General features: G+C 45.5%; 2 protein-coding genes across 2 annotated transcripts; one reads left to right on the forward strand and one right to left on the reverse strand.

Annotated features, from left to right (window-relative positions):
• Window positions 1–273: 273 nt before the first annotated feature.
• Window positions 274–10581, forward strand: acta2 (actin alpha 2, smooth muscle). Its single transcript, XM_033610886.2, has 9 exons — window positions 274–431; window positions 6485–6674; window positions 7009–7137; window positions 7239–7349; window positions 7584–7668; window positions 7928–8089; window positions 8169–8360; window positions 8481–8662; window positions 9783–10581. Exons 2-9 carry the CDS (start codon window positions 6546–6548, stop codon window positions 9924–9926), a joined length of 1134 nt encoding a protein of 377 aa, XP_033466777.1. The 5' UTR covers window positions 274–431; window positions 6485–6545; the 3' UTR covers window positions 9927–10581.
• A 588-nt stretch (window positions 10582–11169) lies between these two features.
• On the reverse strand, window positions 11170–24039 carry stambpl1 (STAM binding protein-like 1). Its single transcript, XM_033610560.2, has 12 exons — window positions 23777–24039; window positions 19936–20057; window positions 18166–18383; window positions 18010–18085; window positions 17668–17763; window positions 17096–17317; window positions 16831–16981; window positions 16609–16733; window positions 16392–16529; window positions 14102–14214; window positions 13888–13987; window positions 11170–12781 (listed from the first exon to the last, which is right to left on the reverse strand). The coding sequence occupies exons 2-12, from the start codon at window positions 20032–20034 to the stop codon at window positions 12725–12727; spliced, it is 1395 nt and encodes a 464-aa protein (XP_033466451.1). The 5' UTR covers window positions 20035–20057; window positions 23777–24039; the 3' UTR covers window positions 11170–12724.
• Between the last annotated feature and the right edge of the window lie 400 nt (window positions 24040–24439).

Raw genomic sequence — 24439 nt, forward strand, 5'->3', positions numbered from 1 at the left:
CACTTTAATATGTAACTACATCTGACTGAGTTTCACTGTTACAATAACAGATTACTTTTACTGTGTGATCTGAGTACTGTTACAGTAATAGATTACTTCAGTACTTCCTGTCAGATACAGATACAGAGTGAAGTGTAAATATGAATTCTCTCGGAGGAATGCACCGAATGATGGGAGAAAGTCCGACGGCGCTGTGAGCCGTCTGATTGGCTGCCTCCCTCAGGGCCTGCCCTATAAGGACTCAAGCGATGGAGAGAGGGATGAGGAGGGAGGGAGGAGGAGGAGGAGGGACAGAGGGAGGAGGCCCGGCCATGTTTGGGATGAAGGGATGGATGGAGGAGGTGGAGGGTTAATAAACTCAGTCAGAGCCGTTCAGACTCTCACTTCTGTCCTGTCCCCCCCCACGTCCCAGCAGGCCCTGCACTGCCACGGTAAGACCTCCTCCATCACCTCTTCCATCACCTCCTGCTGCAACTCCTTCTCCTTCTTTCCTCTGTTCTCACTGTAAATGTGACAAAACTGGCAAAAGTTGTAAAATATCTTCCTCTGTCTCCTCTCCATCATCCTCTCTGCTCCTTCTGCTTCACCTCCTCCATCACCTCCTCCTCTCCTCTCTTTGCATCATGTCATCATTTTCTTTCCTCTCCTAAATCACCTGTTACCTCCTTGTCACCTCCTGCTTTTTCTTCTTTAATTTTCCTCTACCACTCTCCTCCCCAACCCTAAAAGCTTCATCCCCTCCTCTTTCACCTCCTCTGGTTTCCTCTCTGATCTTATCTGCTCCTCCACCACCTTGCATCCTCTTCACCTCCTGCTCTCCTGTCATTACACTGCAGACTGGTAAAAGATTTCTCCTCTTCCTCCTCTGTCTTCCTCTGTATCTACTCAGGTGCTCCTCCTTCATGTCTTCACCTCCTTTTCTCTGAGTGTTGATGTGAAAGAACTTAAACCTGCAACATGTCTGATCTGCTCCTGAACCTTTCACCTCTTCTGTCATGTTTCACCTCCTCTCATTTTGGTTCTCCTCTTTTCATCTTCTTGACTCTGCAACACATCGTCTTCTTCCTCGTCTCTGATCGTCTGCTCCTACACCTTTCACCTCCTCTCACATCCCTCCTCCTTTCCTCCCTGCTCCTCTTCTCTCAGTTTTACAGAGGAAAACTCTCCTCCTCCTCCTCCTCCTCCTCCCCCTCTCCTCATCTTCATGTAAATGTAGACAGAACTGATAAAAGCTGCACCCTGCCTGCACTGCTCACCTCCTCCCTCAACTCCTCTTTCGCCTCCTCTTTCACCTCCTCTCCTCACAGTGGACCTAAAGACAGTTGTCTTCTCCTCCATCGTCCTCTCCTCTCCTCTCTGTTTAACTGTTGAAACATTCTCCTCCATCTTTTCCACCGTGCCACACCTCCTTCCTTTCCTCCCTTCCGTCTCCTCCTCAGGTCTGTTTCTCCTTTCTTCTCCTTCTTTATCTCCTCTGCTCCTCCACCTCCTCTCCTCTTCGTCACATCTGTCTCTCTTTTCATCTCCTCTTCCTCGTCCTCCTCCTCCTCTCTTTCATGTTGCACCTGCTGAACTGAGACAGAATCCAACACCAGACTCCATTTATGTTTCCACTGTTTTTAGTGTTCAGTATTTACTGAGTCTCAGTATGTTGGTGAGGAGGTTCCTGCTGAGCCTTAGTTTGTTGGTGAGGAGGTTCCTGCTGAGCCTTAGTTTGTTGGTGAGGAGGTTCCTGCTGAGCCTCGGTATGTTGGTGAGGAGGTTCCTGCTGAGTCTCAACATGTTGGTGAGGAGGTTCCTGCTGAGCCTCAGTTTGTTGGTGAGGAGGTTCCTGCTTGAGTTGTTCTGTTGAAAGAACCTGAAACAGGAAACAGAAACATGTTCACTTCCTCTTGATGAGCTGCTGATGTCTGATGGCTAGTTTGTGTGTTTTCTGTGAGCGAGTGTTAAAATGTGTGATTTTCTGAATGAGGTTTGGTTGACAGGTGTTGAGGTGCGTTTGGTTTCAGTCTCTCGGTGCTGAGTCGAAGCTTTCGTCGCCCTTCTTTAAAACCGTTACTCCCTGAGTCTCGACTGGCAGGCACTCATAGATTCATCTGAAAGCAGTTTCTCCTTTCAAACATCTGAGATTTAAAGACAGAAGCTAAAAGTTAAACCTAAATCTAAACTACGGGAGCCCAGAGGAACAGTTTGATTTAAGTTTAAAGATTAATGACAAAATAACAAAATAAAATAGAATGAAATAAAATAAAATCTGCCTTTGAGAAGCTTTCGACCACTTGTCATGTTCTTCATCAGAGGTTGGAGTAAACTGAGGATTTAAAGCTTGAATGTGACTCTTGAGTTTCATTGTTTGGTTCTCCTGAAATATCAAAGTGTTGATCTCACTCTGTTATTGATGACATCATCACTGTCGATATCAATATATCAATACCTACTGATGTCACAAAAACAGGATTAGAAACCCTTTAATTTACAGATTAAATAATGTCATCAGTCTGCTTTAATAAACTTTGTACCAGTCTGCTGTTGATAATGTGACCAGCGGGGGGCGCTCCGTCCTCTGCTCAACACTATTTGGTTTATTTTAACATCAGTTTTACTTCCTGTCAGATTCAGTCTCAGTATAAACAGACTAATATTTTCTGATTCATCGTCGATAAAAACACATCAGTGATCCAAGCGTTCGTCCATCACCATCAACACACACTGTCCTGCTGGTTCCCAACCTGAGGGTCCTGACCCCCACCAGGGGTCACAACAAAATATATTTTATATCAGTTTAAATGTACGCTGTATTTCTATTAATTTCACAGCTTTACCTGAGCGTCAGACAACAGGAGAGAGAAGCCGTTACATCGCTCTCTTAGCAGCCAGACTCCATTGATAAAACCAGTGATTTCACAACAGTGAACACAGGAGCTGCTGGTCTACTGCTGCCTCCACCAGTTAGTGTGTTTGTGTTACTGTGTGACTTTGGTGTTTTAACGGGTTAATTCAGATTCACCAAAGTCACACAGTAACACAAACACACAGACTGATGGAGGCAGCAGTAGACCAGCAGCTCCGTGTTCGCTGATGTTAAATCACTGATTTTGTTAATGGAGTCTGGTGACTGTGACGGGAGCACAGATGGAGAACTGAAGCTTCCCAGTCAGAACAGGCTGACGGACCTGAAGGTGAAGCAGTGAAAATACTCTCAGTAGATTGTACATTTAAGCTAATATTTTTTTAAGGTGTCTAAACACATTTTGTTGCTGGCTCCGCCCACTCAGCGCATCACTGAGCTTTAATGTCAGGCTCCACCCTGCTGACTGTGGATCAGCACCTCACACAGCCCCACTTTAAAACATCTGAACTGGCCCTTTAAAGGGTTAAAGAAAGAGGAAGAAAACTGAATTAAATAGTTATTTTAAAAGTTTAGATCATTATTAAAGATATGAACTATGAGAGCACAGTGACGACCTGAACACGAGTTACATTCACTGAGCTTCAGTGTTACAAACAGCCTTGTCCTGCTTCACAACAGGAAACAACCACAGAGCTCACAGAACGACGGCTCAACGTCAGGACGGAGAAACACTGAATATGTCAGACAAACTATGGTTGATTGATAATAAATAATAAATATGTAATACAGGTGGGGAGTTGTACAAACAGTTATTAAACCTATCAGATAAACTCCTCTATGATTAAATATTTACAGGAAATCATCCATTCAGAATTCAAATCACTGATTTTACACAAACTTCCTGCAGCTGTTTGTCACATTTACACTTCCTGTTCAAGGCGGGAATATCACGTTGTTACTCCGCCTCGCTGTTCTGTAGAAAAGGACATGATCACAGGATGAGAAGACAGAGTTGTCTCCACTTTAAAAAAAATATATAAAATATAAAAATATATATTATTAAGATATATTGATATTGATTATCGATCAAATGAGTTGTTATAGATGGGCAAAATATCCAATATTATTCATCCCGACTGTTAGCTGTTAGCAGTTATCTGTTTGCAGTTAGCTGTTAACAGCTAACTCTAACAATGAGGTCCAGGAGCTCCTTACCCTCCGAGCAGAGGACGATATTAGCCGCCATATAACAGGGATGCTACATGATGGTTATTGACATGTGATGTCATTGTTATTGTTTATAAAGAGCTGCTGACACGTATGTTATATGTCACACTAGAGGCCGACACTGGTGTGTTACATGTCACGCCTCTTTTGATTCAGTGATGTCATCATGCTGCCTGACATCACATCGGACATGTTGTTGGTTTGAGTTTTAAATGATGAGAATAAAAATAAAAATCCAGCTGAACGTGACACGTTTTAAACATTAAATTAAAGACGTGTTGTTTTAATCTGGAGGAACGTCTCAGTCTAAACTTAATCTCAGGTTTTACATCGTTTTATCCTGAGGATTGCTTTTTATTTTATTTCATTTTGACTCTGCAGACTTTAAATAACTACTTTACTTTATCATCTGATTGTTGTAGTGTTTTACTCTTGCAGACCTCTCTGTCTGTCTGTCCTCCTCTCTGTCTGCCTGTCTGTCCTCCTGTCTGTCTGTGTGTCTGTAAGGTAAAGTAGTTTCCTGTCAGACGACGCTGAGGGCACACTGAACCCACAGATCAGATAAATATTTGATTCTCAAATGTGACTAAATATGGACTGAAGACACGTCCGTATGTCTGTCTGTCTGTCTGTCTGTCTCTCTGTCTGTCACCGAGGGACAGACAGAGAGAGAGAGAGAGAGAGAGGGCGAGCGAGGCAGAGTGAACAGAGAGAGAGGGGGCGAGCGAGCATACCAAACACAGGCAGGTTTCTGCTTCATGACCGAATTAGGAAGTTTTCATTCAGTCACTGCAGGGGTGGGGTGGGTGAGGGGGGGTTGAGGGTGGGGGGTGATGTCACTGCCGTCACGTGAAAACCTCACAACTCCAATTTTGGTGATTTACAGGATCAGATGTTTTTTTTTTTCTCTGCAGCAGGACTTACATGTTTTTAACACATGCAACCTCATAACTGATCAAACACTCTCACAGCATGTGGACAAAAGTTTGTGGACGGGGCTGCAGCGCAGACATGCTGTGTTTCAGAATAAAAGTCCTCCTTTTAAAAGTTGTAGAACAAAAGTATTAAAACCAAACTGACCTGAGAGCAGCAGCACTCAGGGACTGTTCCCTATTTATCACAGGAGGGGGAGGGGGGCTGCGGTCCAGGACCCTCCCTCCACCATGAATCAGTTTTTAGAATTTTTGAAAGTTAAAAGTAAAAAAAAGTCTGTTTTTCACTCCTGTCATATAAACTGTTTATTTTCAACGTTTTTTTTAATGAGATGTAGAATAAAGTGATTCTGATTAAATATTTATTTTAAGATTTGTATTTTTTTTCTGTCACACACGGTGCGTCCAAGGACTATTGGAGTAAATAATTTATGTTTTTATTTTTTTTTAATTTCTGGCTTTGATAAATGGTCATTTCGGTGATTTTTTTTTTTGAAAACATGTTCAAACCCAGAGGTTTTCTTTAAAGAAAAAATCCATAAATATTTTCAAAGAATAAATTGACAAATTTTTTAAAGTAAAACAAATTGACAAAAACTTTTAAAGATTTTTGAAGAAAAAAATGGACACGTTTTTTGAAAGATAACGTCTCATGATTTCTTTCAAAATTTGCAGTAACATAAAAGCAAAATACAGCCATTTACATTTTATTTCTGCTGTCAGGCTGGTTCATACAGGACGGTTCGTTACGACTTGTTGGACTCAGGAAATAGCCTGATCCATATCACACTTTATAAACAACAGACTTTTAACAGGCTCAGGTCCAGGTCAGGTCACGAGTCGTTCAGGGTTCACACACACTCACGGACAAAACTTCACAACTTTTTCAGGACTTTTTCAGGTTTGAAGACTTTTTTTCTTCCTGCCCGGCGTTTTTCAAATGTTTCAGATTCAAACTTTATTAAACAGAATACAGTAATTCAGTCATGTGCAGTTATGCGACATCACATTGACAGTTACCCTCCAGGACTTTTCCAAAACTTTGAATGACTCTTCCAGGCCTGGAAAAAGAGGTTGTGAAATTTCCATGACCGTAGGAACTCTGGTCATCAGGGTTAAAGTCCATGTTGAGTCCAAAGTCTTAAAATGTGTGACTTGATTCTGACTCAAATCCAAGTCATGAGACTCGAGTCTCGAGTGGACCTGTGAGACGTCCTGCTGGTAGATGAATCTGTGATCATTGATTATTGATCATATTCGTATCAATAATCAGTTTATCAGTGTGGAGCAGTAAAAACCTGTCAGATGGAGGAGAAGAAGAAAACTGTCTCAGAGTGAACTGTGGGTTGTTGTTGCCCTCATCTCTGTCTGCAAGTTAAACCAGTGAAACCAGTCACCTCTCTGTGTCCTCTGTTTGTCTTCATCAATAATCAATAATCCCCCCCTTCTGTCTCTCTGTGTCTCTGTCTCTCAGTGTGACTCTTTAGCGTCGTTGTCGTGTCGTTGCCCGCCCACAGCGCCCCCCGCCTGCAGTCATGTGTGATGACGAGGAGAGCACCGCTCTGGTCTGTGATAATGGCTCCGGTCTCTGTAAGGCCGGGTTCGCCGGGGACGACGCCCCCAGAGCCGTCTTCCCCTCCATCGTGGGCCGGCCCCGCCACCAGGTAACAGCTGATTGGTCCACACACGGGGACGTGCTAATGCTAATGCTAATGCTAATACTAACGCTGCTGCTGGTGACACAACCAGTACAGAACGAGTCCACAGATGCTGCAGAGGAGTCTCTGATTGGTTCATGTCAAAGTCATGTGGACAGGCCACGCCCCCTGCTGGATGAGGACCTGATTGAAGACTGCATATTTTAAAAGATTTTATTTATTCTGTTTTTAAATGTTCTGATGTTTTTATGATGCTGCTGAGACCAACACTGACCTGTCTGTCTGTCCCTGTCTCCGTCTTTGTGTCTGCCCCCCCCCCGTCTCTGTCCCCGTCCCTCAGGGAGTGATGGTGGGTATGGGGCAGAAGGACAGTTACGTCGGGGACGAGGCTCAGAGTAAAAGAGGTATTCTGACCCTCAAATATCCCATCGAACACGGAATCATCACCAACTGGGACGACATGGAGAAGGTTGTCCATTATTATTATTACCTGTCAGTGATGATGACGATGATGATGATGATGATGTGATGATGGTGGAGGTGGTAACTCTCTGCTCTGTGATTGGTCAGATCTGGCATCACTCCTTCTATAATGAGCTGCGAGTGGCTCCAGAGGAACATCCCACCCTCCTGACTGAAGCTCCGCTCAACCCCAAAGCCAACAGGGAGAAGATGACACAGGTACGGCAACACTATACTACAGTTCATCCCATAATACTACAGCACACATCCCATAATACTACACTGTACAACAATACATTATATCTAACATAGTGCAACAAATAATAGTAATTGATGATAATTGATATATTGATTATAAATAAATAAATAACAACAGATATATTTGTGTGTTATTGATTGATATATTGATATTATGAAGTGATTATTGACAGATATGTTTGTGTTTGTTTTCAGATCATGTTTGAGACCTTTAATGTTCCAGCCATGTACGTGGCCATCCAGGCCGTCCTGTCTCTGTACGCCTCAGGACGCACCACAGGTTGGACCACACTCTTCATCACCCTCCTCTTCATCACTGCGTCTCCTCACAATAAACAGGAAGTCGGAGCAAATAATCTGTCAATCAAAGAAATCAATACCACTGATCACCTGATCAATAATATCAATACAGATATGACCTCAGACGAATCAGACGAGCCGACAGACTGAAGACATGTTTATTATTGTTTTTACATGTTCTGACACAAACACTGACCTGTCTGTCCGTCCCTCTGTCCCTCTGTCCCTCTGTCCATCAGGTATTGTGCTGGACTCTGGAGACGGCGTCACCCACAACGTGCCGATCTACGAGGGTTACGCCCTCCCTCACGCCATCATGAGGTTGGACCTGGCAGGCCGCGACCTCACCGACTACCTCATGAAGATCCTGACGGAGCGCGGCTACAGCTTCGTCACCACAGGTACCGCATCATCACCATCATCATCATCATCATGAGCAGGTTTCTGTCACCGTGGTAACAACATGACGTGTCTCCGCAGCGGAGAGGGAGATCGTGCGGGACATCAAGGAGAAGCTGTGTTACGTCGCTCTGGACTTTGAGAACGAGATGGGGACAGCGGCGACCTCGTCCTCTCTGGAGAAGAGCTACGAGCTTCCTGACGGACAGGTCATCACCATCGGCAACGAGAGGTTCCGCTGCCCTGAGACGCTGTTCCAGCCGTCCTTTATCGGTTAGGCATCTGTCCACCTGTCTGTCTGTCTCTTCACCTGTCTGTCCACCTGTCTGGTCACCAGTCTGTTCACCCATTGGACACGTTGTCTCACCCACTGTCTCCTGGTGCGTCCTGCAGGTATGGAGTCGGCAGGTATCCATGAGACAACCTACAACAGCATCATGAAGTGTGACATCGACATCCGTAAAGATCTGTACGCCAACAACGTTCTGTCCGGAGGAACCACCATGTACCCGGGTATCGCTGACCGCATGCAGAAGGAGATCACAGCCCTGGCCCCCAGCACCATGAAGATCAAGGTCAGAGACACCAGGGGACACAGAGAGACACAAACAGACTCCAACAGACTCCAAGAGACACAAACAGACACAAACAGACACCAAGAGACACAAACAGACACAAACAGACACCAAGAGACTCCAACAAACTCCAACAGACTCAAACAGACTCCAACGGACCAACAGACACTAACATACTCCAACAGACACTAACAGTCTCCAAGAGACTCCAAGAAACTCCAACAGACACTAACATACTCCAACAGACACTAACAGACTCCAAGAAACTCCAAGAGACTCAAACAGACTCCAACAGACCAAGAGACACTAACAGACTCCAACAGACACTAACAGACTCCAACAGACACTAACAGACTCCAAGAGACTCCAACAGACACCAAGAGACTCCAACAGACACTAACATACTCCAAGAGACTCCAACAGACACCAAGAGACTCCAACAGACACTAACAGACTCCAACAGATTCAAACAGACACCCAGAGACTCCAACAGACACTAACAGACTCCAACAGACACCAAGAGACACTAACAGACTCCAACAGATTCAAACAGACACCAACAAACTCCAACAGACACTAACAGACTCCAACAGACACCCAGAGACTCCAACAGACACTAACAGATACCAGCAGACACTAACAGACTCCAACAGACACCCAGAGACTCCAACAGACACTAACAGACTCCAACAGATTCAAACAGACTCGAACAGACACCAAGAGACTCCAACAGATTTGGTCACAATTTGCCTTACAGGGCTTTACAGCATACAAGACAAGCATACCAAGAGACAAGATGTCGTTAGACATATTAAAAAATCGTCAACGTAATTTTCATTTCAACCAGAATTTAACCTCTGATTGACGTAACAGTCCGATGTCTTTCTGATGTCTTCCTGACATCATGTTGACGTCTGGTGTCAGCGACTCATCATTTCCGTTTCATGTCCACAAAGAAACATCTGCACCTTAGAGATCTGTTAACGAGCTGAACGACCGGATGAGCCCGCAGAACGTAAAGTTAACATGCAGACAGGGTCACATGACTCATCCTGTTACAGTGACTCACTGCAGGAAGTTCAAACCTTTGAATTAAACTTTATTGTTCGTTGTTCCGCAGATCATTGCCCCCCCAGAGAGGAAGTACTCAGTGTGGATCGGCGGCTCCATCCTGGCGTCCCTCTCCACCTTCCAGCAGATGTGGATCAGTAAGCAGGAGTACGACGAGGCGGGACCGTCCATTGTCCACCGCAAGTGCTTCTAGAAAGATCCATCAGGGTCGCCATTTTCTTCCAGCGCCCCCTCCGCCCCCCCCACCTCGTCTTATTTTAGCCCTCACTGAGCACGAGCTAACAGGTCCCAGATCAGATCCCCAAAAACATCCACACAGAGACGGACGGCAGCGACAGGAAGTCAGTCAGTGGTGTTTTTTGGTATTTAGGAAGATGCTAAAATAAATGTTTTTTTTTCTGACAGCTGGTCAAAAGGAAGTGAAGTCATCACGTCATCAGATGTTTTTGGTGAACTGAACCTTTAAATATTCAGAACGTCCTCCCTCTCTGCTCACCTGAAAACTGTGAATGTGGCGCTTTCCTCCATCTGTAGCCCCTCCCCCCACCCTCCCGCTCCACCTGTGGCCCCGCCCCCTCCCGTCCATGTTGGTACTGTTTGTTGTCAAAAAGTGTGTTTTTATTTTTGATGAATAAAGCTTGAACGCTGCCCGCTGGTGTTATCTTCTGTCTTGTAATGATGTCACACAGTGTAATGATGATGTCACAGCTGTTGAACTCTGGGTAGGTGAATAGGAGGCGTGGCCTCATGGTGCTGTCTGTAAAAAGTGAAGTGTGTCATGTGACATCAACAACATGGAGGTGACAGACGATTGGCTGAGGAAGACAATAAAGAGCTCTCATACAAGATCTCTGCGTTCGCTCTTCATTTAACACCCCGCACACCTGTTCTCTTTAGCTAATGTTAGCTTACTTTAGCAACTGTTTTCTACCTACTAGGTCAACTGTTTCCCGAAGTCTGTAAAACAGGTAAGCTAACATTACTAGCTAACGTTGGCTAACTTTAGCTACTACTACTAGGTCTACCGTTGTCAGAGGTCTGGTGAAACACTATCAGGCTAACAATACTAGCTAACTTTAACTACTATTTTCTACCTACTGGGTCATCTGCTCCCAGAGGTTTTGTGAAAATGCCGTCAGGCTAATGGTACTGGCTAACGGTAACAAACTTAAGCTACTGTTTTCAACCTACTAATTCAACTGTTCCCAGAGGTCTGGTGAAACACTATCAGGCTAATGTTACTAGCTAATGAAAACTTAATGGAAAAGCATTTTTATAAAGCAGCTCATATATATGTAAATAACAGCACCAGACCTTTACTTTAACCCCGCCCCCACAGAACTGAACACACTGTGATGATTTAAACCTGCAGGAACACAGAATTCACATGTCTGAAACAACTAATTGTAAAGCAGTGAGACAGAACATAGACTCTGTTGGAGCAGCAGTTTGTGTTTTATTACCACAAAATGGCATTTTGAAAAACAACCCACACACACACACATCTGCTGGTGCACAAACTGAATCTCATCCAGCTGCTCTGTTCACACTGCAGTGTTAAGAGTTCAGTTCCTGGTCCTGCCTGTAGGGGGCGCAGCACCTGACCTGATCCCAAAACAGTCAGCGTCTGTATGTTTAAATTATATTTCCCATAAAAACAGGTTCATTTAAAATCCAACTGAATCACGTCTGTGCTCTGAATTTATGTCGACGTGGTTTAAAAATGTTTCCTTCATAAAAATATCTGAAGTTTCATCTCAGCAGCTGGAGGGGCGTGTCCCTGTCTCCAGAGAATGAGTGAGTGCCGCCGTGTGACATCAGAGAATGAGAGCTCCACAGTGTCAACGCAGAGTCTACGCTGTAGTCTGACACTCACCCCAGAAATGTAACAACACGTCACAGTGACACAGACCTCCTGTCTGTCTCTGTAAGCTGAAACCATTTCCCTCAGTGGAAACAAAGCTTTTATTTACTTTAATTTCACAGATAAGAAACAATAAACTGTGAAACAATAAAGCCTCCACTGACTGTGTCATTTATCCTGGCTGAAATATGAGCAGAGGAAATCTCTGCTAGCTGCTAGGCTAATTTCTACGATGTAAAATGCCATAGGCTTGTGCTAACAACGTTAGCATGTTGTATTTGTGGGGAAAATGTGTCCAGATAAAGACAAGTGTTTGTCTGTGAATACTGCTAGTTATAGTGAAGCTGATTTGTGTTCTTGTGTTTGAAATTGTCTCTATTAAGCCATGTTTAATGTGTGTTTAATGTGTGTTTAATATGTGTTTTGAATCAACTAAACTTTACAGCACTTAACAGAAACCCCACCGCCCACTAGTGGTTTGGAGGTGTAACTGCAGAGTGACACAGACACACCACCGCACAAGTACAAATGCTCACAGAGGTGTAGACTATGGCGTAGGCTCTGCATAGGGCTGACGCACAAGTATAACTCCGCCTTTGCACTTTGCAGAGAACAAGAGAGCGCCACCGTTACACATCAGAGGACAAAAGCGTGCCGGTGTGACACCACAGGTAATCAAAGAGCACCAGAACTAAAAGAACATTTACCTTCAGACTTTCAGGAGCGGTGATTTACAGAGCAGATAAATGTTTTTGCTGTCGACGACAGACTCAGACGTGATGTGGGTGTTTGATGAGAAGGCACTCTGTCACTTCAGCTGTCACACACACATCATATCTGCTGTTAATATTAAAACACACATCGTCACATCACACAGGGTCGGAGAAACTGATCCACACGGACACCGCAAAAATATAGATTCATATCTATGTACGGCAGCAGCTGCTTCAGAGGCTCAAATAAAACTTCAAAAAACAAAGTTCACAAAAAACTCCCAAAAAACTGAACACACACACACGCATGCACGCCCGCACACATACACACACACACACACACACACACACACAGTGGCAGTGTGTTCACAGTTTCCTCTTCAGACATTAAAAACGAACGCCGCCTCCTGTCTGTCACCTGAGGTCCAGCAGGCTGATCTTTGAGTCCCTCACCTCCACGTGTTTACACACCTGAGAGGGACACACAGACACAGAGGGGGCGGAGTCAGTGACAGGTCACCTGTATGAGTCAGCTCATTTTAATATTTAAAGAAACAGTACAACATTTAGTGACTGTCCCCCACAGGTCGATCGTCTCTGGTTCGGTTCCGTTGCTTCAGTTTGTTTTGTTTTCATGGACCTCTATACGACAGGTAGGTCTGACCGAGCGATCTGATTGGACAGCAGTTATTCAGTGAGTGCTGATTTATAGCCTAATAACACTGGGACTGTTAAGTCTGCGTGTATACAGAGTCAGAGACGTCTCTATAGACTCAAACATTCAGTGGTCCATTGCTGGGCGGTGAGAGGTGTGTGATAACACCGTTTAATATCGCGATGATGATGTGACTCACATAAATAAACAAATATTAAATCGTATATATTGGTGTCACAGCTCCGGTCTGTCTGTTTTAATATGAACACTGACACCGAACATTAAACAGCCGACAGACACTGAACACAGGAATCAGTTATTAAGTTATTATAATATAAATTCATATTATTATGCGTGTGTGTTGGGTTTGACTTTAGTATTTAATTATTAAAATAAACTGCTGTAAATAAACTTCAGTCTTCAGAGTAACACGTGGACCTGCTGCAGGAGAATACTGTGACGTTAATAATATCTTCCTCTGAAGAAATGAACAGGACATCGTTCTGATTTTAACATCGAGTTATTAAACATGTTGCAGTGATGGAACAACAAAGTGACGACGGACGTTTTTTAACAAAGGAAAAAAAAAGTTCTCCTTTTTAGACAAACTTTGCAGAGTGCACTCGACAGACAGACACAGACAGAAATACGACTGTAAATGACACCTTATTGCGACGCAATATCACACGACTTGTTAACCAACAGCGGCAGCGGCGGCCAACTCTCTGAGATTTACTCCTAAAGAGAAAGTCACCTGGCACTCGGCGAATGTGATGTCAGACCTGACGGTGTGACTCAGATTATTATTGGTGGTTTTAGACGTGTTGATCATTTAGACATATTGATCGAACATGTTGATATTGATGATGATCAGCGGCGGTCGGCTCCTGACGGAGGACAAAGGAAACAGGAAGTTGCTCACAGTGAAGAGAGGAGGATCCTTGGAGTGAGGATGGAAACCTTTGAGTCTGCAGCCGGAAACTTCCGACATCCCCGGACCGCTCAGCCTGAACACACCGGTGCTGACAGACAGAGAGGGGGAGGAGTTAATGTGACATCATGAGAGACTATATGTTACTGTGTGTGTGTGTGTGTGTGTGTGTGTGGGTGTGCGTGTGTGTGTGTGTGGGACCTACTCGTTGTGTTTGGGGGCGCAGACGATGGCAACGGCCTCCGGCAGCATCAGCTGATAAGAACAGTGAGTGTGAAGGTCGACACTGGAGAGGAAGGCCGTCTGAGTGGGATGAGTCTGAACACAGAGAAACATCATCGTCAACATGTCATTACCCTGAGGACGCTCTGAGGACGTGAATGTCCACTGTCACTGTGAGGACACAGACATGACTGTCCACTGTGAGGACACAGACATGACTGTCGCTGTGAGGACACAGATATGACTGTCGCTGTGAGGACACAGATATGACTGTCCACTGTCACTGTGAGGACACAGATATGACTGTCCACTGTGAGGACACAAACATGACTGTCACTGTGAGGACACAGATACGACTGTCGCTGTGAGGACACAGATATGACTGTCCACTGTCACTGTGAGGACACAGATATGACTGTCCACTGTGAGGACACAAACATGACTGTCACTGTGAGGACACAGATACGACTGTCGCTGTGAGGACACAGATATGACTGTCCACTGTCACTGTGAGGACACAGATATGACTGTCCACTGTCGCTGTGAGGACACAGATATGACTGTCCACTGTCACTGTGAGGACACAGACATGACTGTCCACTGTCGCTGTGAGGACACAGACATGACTGTCCACTGTGAGGACACAGATATGACTGTCCACTGTCACTGTGAGGACACAGATATGACTGTCCACTGTCACTGTGAGGACACAGACATGACTGTCCACTGTCGCTGTGAGGACACAGACATGACTGTCCACTGTCCACTGTGAGGACACAGATATGACTGTCCACTGTCGCTGTGAGGACACAGACATGACTGTCCACTGTCGCTGTGAGGACACAGACATGACTATCCACTGTCGCTGTGAGGACACAGACATGACTGTCCACTGTCGCTGTGAGGACACAGACATGACTGTCCACTGTCCACTGTGAGGACACAGATATGACTGTCCACTGTCGCTGTGAGGACACAGACATGACTATCCACTGTCGCTGTGAGGACACAGACATGACTGTCCACTGAGGACACAGTCTGTCTAGTGAGGTGAGACCTCTGTCTGTCTATCTGTCAGAAAGACAGAGTGAGACCTCGTGTCCGTGTCCTCCTATCTCTGTCCCTCCCCCTCTCCTCTCAGGCACTGTTGCCATGGTGATATTTGATCATGCAAATGAAGGAAAGAAAAAGTACAACGAGGTCATTTTTCTGAGTGTGTGTTTTCTGGGTGGGTGTGTTTGTGTATCTGTGGTTTATATCACACTGTAGGGACAAAAACCTGACCGCCCACTCACACTGTGGGGACCTCATGGGTGGAGCTGTAATGATATGGTCTGTGTGAACCTGATTTATATCACATTGTGAGGACACAGTTGACAGTTTACTAACATTGTGAGGACCCCACACTTCATCACATACTCACACTGTGGGGACCTCCCAGGTTCGACTGTACATTTGAATGTCACATGTCTCTGGTTTATATCACATTGTGAGGACTCACACCTGACAGCAGTAAGTCGAATAATCAACTCGTCAATCAATGTGTGTAACATGTTTTAAGAGTGTGTTTAACATGTATTTAGCATGCGTTTAACATTGGTGTTAAGTGTGTGTTTAATGTTTTTATTTTAACTGTGTGTTTTACCTGTGTTTAATGTGTGTTAAACACCTATTTAGGATGTTTGAGTTTAGGATATGCTTTTAAACGTGTTTTTTAAAACGTGTGTTTAGCATGTTTTTAGCATGTTACATGTGTTTAAATGTATTTAGTATGTTAAGCATGTGTAGAACGTGTTTAGTGTGTGTCTACCATATGTATTAAGCCTGTGTTTAATGTATTTTTTGCATGTTTAATGTGTGTTTTACATGCTGTATTTAACAGGTTTTATGTGTTTTTTGGGTGTTTGACATGTGTATTTAGCGTGTGTTCAGCCTGTGTTTCATGTGTTTATATCATGTGTTTAACACCTGTTTAGCGTGTTTGTGTTTAATGTGTTTGGAACATGTGTTTGGCACGTTTTTAGCATGTGTTTAGCGTGTTTTTAGCATGTCTAGTGTGTGATTAAGGTGGTATTTAGCATGTGATTAGCACGTGTTTCACTGTTTTTAGCGTGTCTTTAACATGTGATTTTAGGTGTGTCTAAAGTGTATTTAGTGTGTGTTAGGCATGTGTTTGAAGTGTTTTTAGCATGTTTAACATTTATTTAGCCTGTGTTTACACCTTGTGAGTTTAGCGTGTGTGTTTACAGTGTGTGTTTAGCGTGTAGTCGTACATGAATCCAGCCGAGCGTCAGCAGGTTCTGTTGGTCCTGGAAACTGAAGAGTTCCTCCACGTTCTCCATGTCACAGAAATCCGGCCCGGCCGACTGTTTGGGGATGACCACGTGAGTCAGCAGGAACTCGTTGTGCGTCTGCGGATGACACACAGTCAGTGACATCAGAGAGCAGTAATCGATGACATCATCAGCTGCAAACAGGAAGCGGCCTCACCAGTTGTCCACAGAGGACTCCACATGTCTCTATTCCTCTGGCGGTGTTGGAGTCGGCCAGCAGGAGGAAACGATATGTCAGATCTCTGGGAACCACCACCCGCCGCAGACCCTCCACCCTGTGGGCTGCACACACGCATGAAACAAACGCACACAGGAACACACATGATTAACAGACCTGCTTTGTGTGTGTGTGTGTGTGTGTGTGTGTGTGTGTACTCACTGTGTACTCCAGCCAGCGTGGCGGCTGGTTGGCTGATAGGAGCTAGCGGTCTGTTCCGGTTAGGATCCGCCCCCTGGGATCGAACACTGTCTCTGATTGGTTGCTGGGACAGACAGGAGCCATCTGTCACTTCAGGCACTTTGGTCTGAACCTGCAGGACAAACACATCAGAAACATACGACCACATCCTGTCGTACCACTGCTGACACACACACACACACACACACACACACAGTATTCATACGACTCTGCTGCCTCAGCTCACCTTCAGCCCCGCCTCCTCTCCTCTCCTATTGGCCAGTTCCTGACGCCTCAGCTGGTCCTCGAAGTAACGAAACTGTTCTGATTCAATCTGCATGCGTCGCAGGGCGGCGACACGCTGACGCTCCTCCTCCAACAGCACGTACCGCCTCCTGTCCTCACCCAATAGGGAGAGTCTCTGCAGCTGCTGGCTACACCCATCCACCACCACCGCTGCCGCCTGGCTCTGAGGGAATAGGAAGTCACATGATCAGGTCTGCTGGGTGATTGTTTGACTTCCTCTGACCACCATCTTTTAAAAGCGGTGTCAGGGCACTTTAAAATCTGCAGTAGAGATGCTCCGCCTCTGGTAGCACAGTGAGATGATGTCATCACAACTGTACACGGTGATGACAGAGAAGACAGAAATCTGAACTTCCTGCTGCAGAAAGATTCAACGTTCTCGCTGTTTTTATTTTAGAACGATTTAAACTAAATCATGTCAAGTTAACTGAATCATCCAATCAGATGAACTGTCAATCAAACACATGATGCAATCTGATTGGACAACACACACACACACACACACACACACACCTGTGCTCTGAGGTACTCGGTGTGTTCCCTGCTGTATTTCTCCTGAAGACGTTTCTTCAACTCGTCTTTACGAGGAAACGCAACTTCCTGAAGTTTCTGTAAACACAAAGACACAGACAGAATTACTAATGCTAATGCTAACAATACTGCTAACGGTAATGCTAATGCTAAAGCTTTTGCTACTACCACTACTACAACTTTTACAATTACTACAACTGCTAATACTAAACTACGACTGCTAACGCTAATGCTAATGCCACTACTGCTGGTGCTGGCCACAGGTAACTGTAGCTGCAGGTGTTTGCACACACCTCCTGGTTACTAATAATCAATAATCATTACCTTCATGATGAGCTGTTTCTCTGGGACGCTGCATTGCTGGTAGTCTCTGTGCGTCGGCAGCTTCTCTACAAACAGACTGAACACACAATTCCTACTGTAAACAAACATCAGCATAAACAAGAAGCTGTGATGGCGGCGTGTCGTGATGTCGCTCACGTGATGAACTTGGTGTAGAGGACGTAGGCGTTCTCCAGGCTGCCCTCCTCCAAGTAGACCGCCGCCATGCGCTCCATCTCCACGCCAGAGCGGAAGTAGCGCCTCGGTGCGATGTCCTCATTGATCTCCACGCTGCATCCCATCTTCCCTAGCGCCCGCACTCGCTCCGCCGCCGTCAGCGACACATCGGTGTAGTCTGGCTCTGCCGCCAGCTTCTTCTGCAGCACAGGAAGTCAGAGTCAGGTTTACCATTTACCTTTCTAAGAATACGTCTTTGATGGAGATAAATAAACAGGAACCAGTCAGTGCCCCCTACAGGCTGACCTCTGCATGATGTAGCCGACGCCCCCTACAGGCTGAACTCTACACAACTTCAGACTGATGATTTAAAGGGACATTCCACCAACAGGTCTCAGTCAGTTTCCTGTTCAGTCCTCAGACGAGCGTCAGTAACGTGTCCTGATATTAACGATGATCATCAAACATCTCGTTAACATCTGACAGCTGAGCTGAACTGGGCTCTCAGACAGGAAGCTGAGATTTACCGTCCCTGCAGAGAGCCTGAATGCAGCGTTTGTTACGCAGCTCATTAACATGAGCGGAGTATAAACACTCGTCTGTTCTCTGAGCTCCCGGCTCAGAACAGAAGACACAGCAGAGACATGATGGACGCAGACACAGACGAGGACGGAAACATGAATCAGTCACACTAATGACAGAGAGGACAAAAAGACAGAGAGCAGAACATGAACGGAGGAGGGAAATAAAAACAGGACATGAAAAGTAAAGAAGTGAAACATTTATAAATTACAAATCACAGTTTTAATATTTCTCATGTTTCATTTATTTATTTTATTCTTTATTATTTTCCTAATTTAATCAGAGTTTTATGATCACTCATCATGTCTGAACTGTCTGTGGTGTTTTCTGTAGTTTGGTTAAATGTTTCTGTAAAACAGTCTACGTCCTGAAACACAACATTTGTTTTTGATAATAAAGTGAAATCATGGGTGCAGATCTGATGACAAGTTTGGGGGGGACACAATCAGTTGTGATTTTTTTTTAATTGCACACGTGCAAATCATGCCCACAGAGCGCTTGAGATTGCCAGCATATTTCACGATTTCATAGAGGTTCATCACCATCACCAAGTCATTCAAAAAGCACTACAAAGAGAATCATATGCTTACCTTTACTGTTTATTTCTATTAAACAGCCAGTAGTACATGGAACCAGCCATCACCCTCCTTTTCACTGCTTCGCTGTTAGTTAATGCTACTTCTAGTTTCAGGGTCTCAGGCATGTTATGTCCACTCATGTTCTCATCTCTCGCCTCTCACGGATTCCTATTTCTCCTCATCATCTTCCCTTTCTCCCAGTATATAGGACTACTGTATATATTTGTTCAATTTCAATCATTTAAGCTATTTAGAATTGGGGGGGACAATTTGTGTTTTTCAGAATTTGGGGGGGGGCATGTCCCCCCCGTCCCCCCCGGGATCTGCACCCATGAGTGAAATCAAATCAAATCCAACGACAGACAAACGACAGACACACAATGTAAAAAGTCTTTGTGTCCTTGAAACAACGTCTGCAGAGAAAATGTGGAATTCAAATCTGAATTTAAGTTTTAATATTGCATTTTCTTGTTTAGAAATATGTACTTAACTTTAACATGATCTGGGCTTTTAATTTGAAGGTCTCACATGTCCTTGTTTATCTACACCACGCACATAAACATACAGAGACACACACACAAAGTACACTCACCAGCGTGTTTAAGCTGAAGCCTTGTTCCATGATTTGTGTGTGTGTGTGTGTATGTGTGTGTGTCACAGGCTCTGGTCGGCCCACGGCCGGCTCCTCCATCTGCCACCTCCCATGATGCTTCACTGCAGGGAGACAAACAGAACAACAGGATGTCAGCTCTCTGAGCCATCACACACAGAACTCAGCGAAAAGCTCCTTTAAGAACTTCCAGTTAGCACGGCAGCTAATGCTAACAGTCAGACCCTCATTATCACCATCATCATCATCATCATCACGCCTGTTGTCCTTCAGTTTGGTCCACAGTTACCATGGTAACCAGTAGCTAACAGTCCTGTGAGTCATCCACTCTAAACAACAGAGAGAAGAAGAAAAGAGAAGATGACCTCCCACTCCTCGCCACGTTCCAACAACTGAAAAACACACAGCTCCGATTCGTCATCACCACCGTCTGCTACACCCGGCGTGGAGGATGTTGCCACGGCAACAGGTGCATCCAAGCAGGAGAGCAGGACGGCAGAGAGACGAAGACTCGTGATTGTTTGTTCACATCCTCCCTATTTATGTTGTTTACTGTTCAAGCACTTTGCTTATATCTACTCTGAATGTGGATCTGATTCATGAACAAACAACAAAATAGTCATCGGTTCATTTGCAGATTATTGATCTGATTCATCTCCTGATCAATGAAACGTCAGAAAGCTACAATACAGCTACAAAAGTCACTTTAACGATGAATCAATCATCAGATTGATTTTATAACTTCAGCTCAGATTTAAACAGCTGAAGGTCATGGTTCTGTTTCTAACTGTATTCTTGGTTTTTAAAGGAGAGAAGATGTTGGTGAGAGAGAGAGTGGGGGGACGACATGCAGCAAAGGGTTGCAAACCGGAGTCCAACTCAGGACCGCTGCAGCGAGGCATCCCCTCTAATCATGGGGCGCCGGCACTATGCACTACTGACGCTCCAGACAAACTGCTTTTATTAAATATTCACCTGCTTCCTGTCTCTGACGTTAACGGAGGAAAACTGATCATATGTATATCTGACATGTTGATCAGAGTGAGTTCTCTGACTATGAGAGGATCTTTGGTTCCTACAGGTCACATGTCATCAATGTTTGTGACTAATTAACCCTTTAAGAGCTGCTGTCATCATGAAATGGTTCCACGCTGTCATGATGAGAGCAGCCTGCAGGGGGCGCTGCCATTATGACATCATCACACAGGAGTGTTTGTTTATTGATTAAATAACTGATCATAGTGAACAGTGATTAGCTGTGACCGCTGGGAGCAGGACGAGGCCAGGTTTCAGGTGTGTCACAGCCGTCTCTCAAACATCCTGCTCGACCACATTCACGACCTCTAACCCCCTTCTCTTCTTCTCTGACTCGACAGACAGGAAACACATGCTGCACCTGTTTGTTATCACTGTGTCTTTTACATGAGCTCAATGCACGGCTTCATAGATATATAAGGGTTAAAAACACCTTAACTATACCTGAGATTTGGAGTAAAGCCATCCATCCATTCATTCATCCATCCATTCATCCACAGGCTGAGGGTTTAAAGAGGGAACATTAATCAGACTAGAAAAGCTCGCTCAGCAGAGTTCAGGTCTGACAGGTCGACCTGACCTCAGCCTCTTCACACAGTCCGTTAGACCTCATCAGACGCCTGCAGGGAGTTTCAGAAGCATCCCAGAAACTGAGAGATACACGCCTCGTTTATGCTGGACGAAGCTGCGTCTCATTTCACAGAGCAGACAGAGTCCTCCTGCCAACACACAGTATAGGTGTGAAATATAGATCCAGTACCATGATGAGGACTGAAGTGTTTTTAATAACTGAAACAGCCAGAAAACTTTGGTTTATGTTGTTTAGAATTGTGATTAATGTTAACTTGGGATGAGGGTGATTAGACGTCTAAATGATTAAAAGTCCGCCCCCTCACTAGTCGGCACCATAAATACTAGTCGGTTAAACCAATTAGTGTTTTATCCATGTACAAGGCTGCTTAACTGTCATGCAGCCACCCGCCACTAGTGGGTGCTACAGAGCCGTCAGACAGCAGTCCCCAAGGAAACCCACGCTGACACGGGGAGAACATGTCGGAGCACCTGGAGGAAACCCACGCTGACACGGGGAGAACATGTTGGAGCACCCGGAGGAAACCCACGCTGACACGGGGAGAATATGTCGGAGCACCTGGAGGAAACCCACGCTGACACGGGGAGAACATGTCAGAGCACCCGGAGGAAACCCACGCTGACACGGGGATAACATGTCGGAGCACCCGGAGGAAACCCACGCTGACACGGGGAGAACATGTCGGAGCACCTGGAGGAAACCCACGCTGACACGGGGAGAACATGCTAACTCCACAAAGGAGTTCAGACCATGAGCGCTCGTACTGTGAGGTGACGATACTAACCTCTGCAGCACTGTGCCACCACCACTGCTGTTTTTATGCAAGTTTTCAAAATAAGACGTCAGCACTGAAGTCAAATAATAGGCCAAATAATCCAGTACTGATCAGGTTCTAATATATATGATATCTGTCATAAATAAATGTGGGACTGCTCCTTTAACTGATGAGACACTGATTAATACATTTATACTTTATCTGATATTAAGTGATGCTCAGTGAACCATGAAACAGGAAATCAGTGCACTGCACCCTGATCTGAGCTGAGAGACAGGTGAGGAGAGGAGAGGAGAAGAGAAGAGAGGAGAGGTGAGGAGACAGGAGAGGAGAGGAGAGGAGAAGAGAGGAGAGGTGAGGTGAGGAGAGGTGAGGAGACAGGTGAGGAGACAGGTGAGGAGAGGTGAGGTGAGAATACAGGTGAGGTGAGGAGAGAAGACAGGAGAGGAGAGGAGAAGAGAAGAGAGGAGAGGTGAGGTGAGGAGACAGGAGAGGAGAGGAGACAGGTGAGAAGAGGTTAGGTGAGAATACAGGTGAAGTGAGGAGAGAAGACAGGAGAGGAGAGGAGAAGAGAGGAGAGGTGAGGTGAGGAGACAGGAGAGGAGAGGAGAGAAGATGAGAAGAGAGGAGAGGTGAGGTGAGGTGAGGTGAGAATACAGGTGAGGAGAGGTGAGGAGACAAGTGAGGAGAGATGAGGTGAGAATACAGGTGAGGAGAGGTGAGGAGACAAGTGAGGAGAGGTGAGGTGAGAATACAGGTGAGGTGAGGTGAGGAGAGAAGACAGGAGAGGAGAGGAGAGGAGAGGAGAAGAGAGGTGAGGTGAGGAGACAGGAGAGGAGAGGAGAGGAGAGGAGAAGAGAGGTGAGGTGAGGAGACAGAAGAGGAGAGGAGAGGAGAAGAGAGGAGAGGTGAGGTGAGGTGAGAAGACATGAGAGGAGAGGAGAGGAGAGGAGACAAGTGAGGTGAGGAGAGGTGAGGTGAGAAGACAGGAGAGGTGAGGAGAGGAGGACAGAGGACAGAGGGGGGAGGATAGAGAGAGGAGGACAGAGGACAGAGGGGGGATGATAGAGAGAGGACAGAGGATAAACAGGAAGACAGACAGGAGGAGGACAGAGAGAGGAGGACAGAGGGGGGAGGGAGGAGGACAGAGGACAGGGGGAGGAGGACAGAGGAACAGAGGACAGAGGGACAGGAGGACAGAGGGGGGAGGACAGAGGACAGGAGGACAGAGGAACAGAGGACAGAGGGACAGGAGGACAGGAGGTCAGAAGACAGGAGGACAGAGAGACAGGACAGAGGGGGGAGGGAGGAGAACAGAGGAACAGAGGACAGAGAGACAGGACAGAGGAACAGAGGGACAGATGGACAGAGGACAGAGGGAGGAGGACAGAGGACAGACAGGAATGACCGGATGAATGTACCGGTGTGTTGTCGGTGTTGAGTCCACGAGCTGTCTGCATCACCGCTGTCACATGTGGAGCTGATGGAGGAAGGTAACCCGGGTCCCGGCCGGTCCGTTCACACCTGCAGTCAGACCCGGGTCGGACACGGAGCCGGTTCACACCCTGAGGATCCGGACTGAGAGGAGGCTGAGGAGAAAATGGCTGAAAGCTCCGGAGCTGCTGCCTCACACAGAAACAGTGATGATGGAGGAGCTCACAGATCCTCTCTGGGCACAGATGACTCACTCAGCACTTCCGGTTTCACTGCGGTGGGCGTGGAGTGTGCGCATGCGCTCCACATCTGCCACAGAGAGGAGTAAATTATGGAGAGATCTCACTCTGACACATTTCACCAAACTGATGAGCTGCACCACAACAATTGCAGTAATATTAATGATAATAATATTATCAATAGTAGAATTAATAATAATAATAATAATAATAATAATAATAATGATGATAAACTGTATTCTGGGCGTGTTCTGGATGAATTATCTCAGAGCTGTTTCCAGAGAAGATCTTATCTGCTGTGACGGTCCAAAGGACAGAGGGATGTCGTATGCTGTAAGGCCTCCAAATTGTTATTTGTGGTATTGGGCTTTAAAAATAAAATTGATTGATTGAGGACTGTAAAGGAAACAT

The sequence above is a fragment of the Epinephelus lanceolatus genome, chromosome 21, assembly GCF_041903045.1.
Source record: "Epinephelus lanceolatus isolate andai-2023 chromosome 21, ASM4190304v1, whole genome shotgun sequence".
NCBI lineage: Eukaryota > Metazoa > Chordata > Actinopteri > Perciformes > Serranidae > Epinephelus > Epinephelus lanceolatus.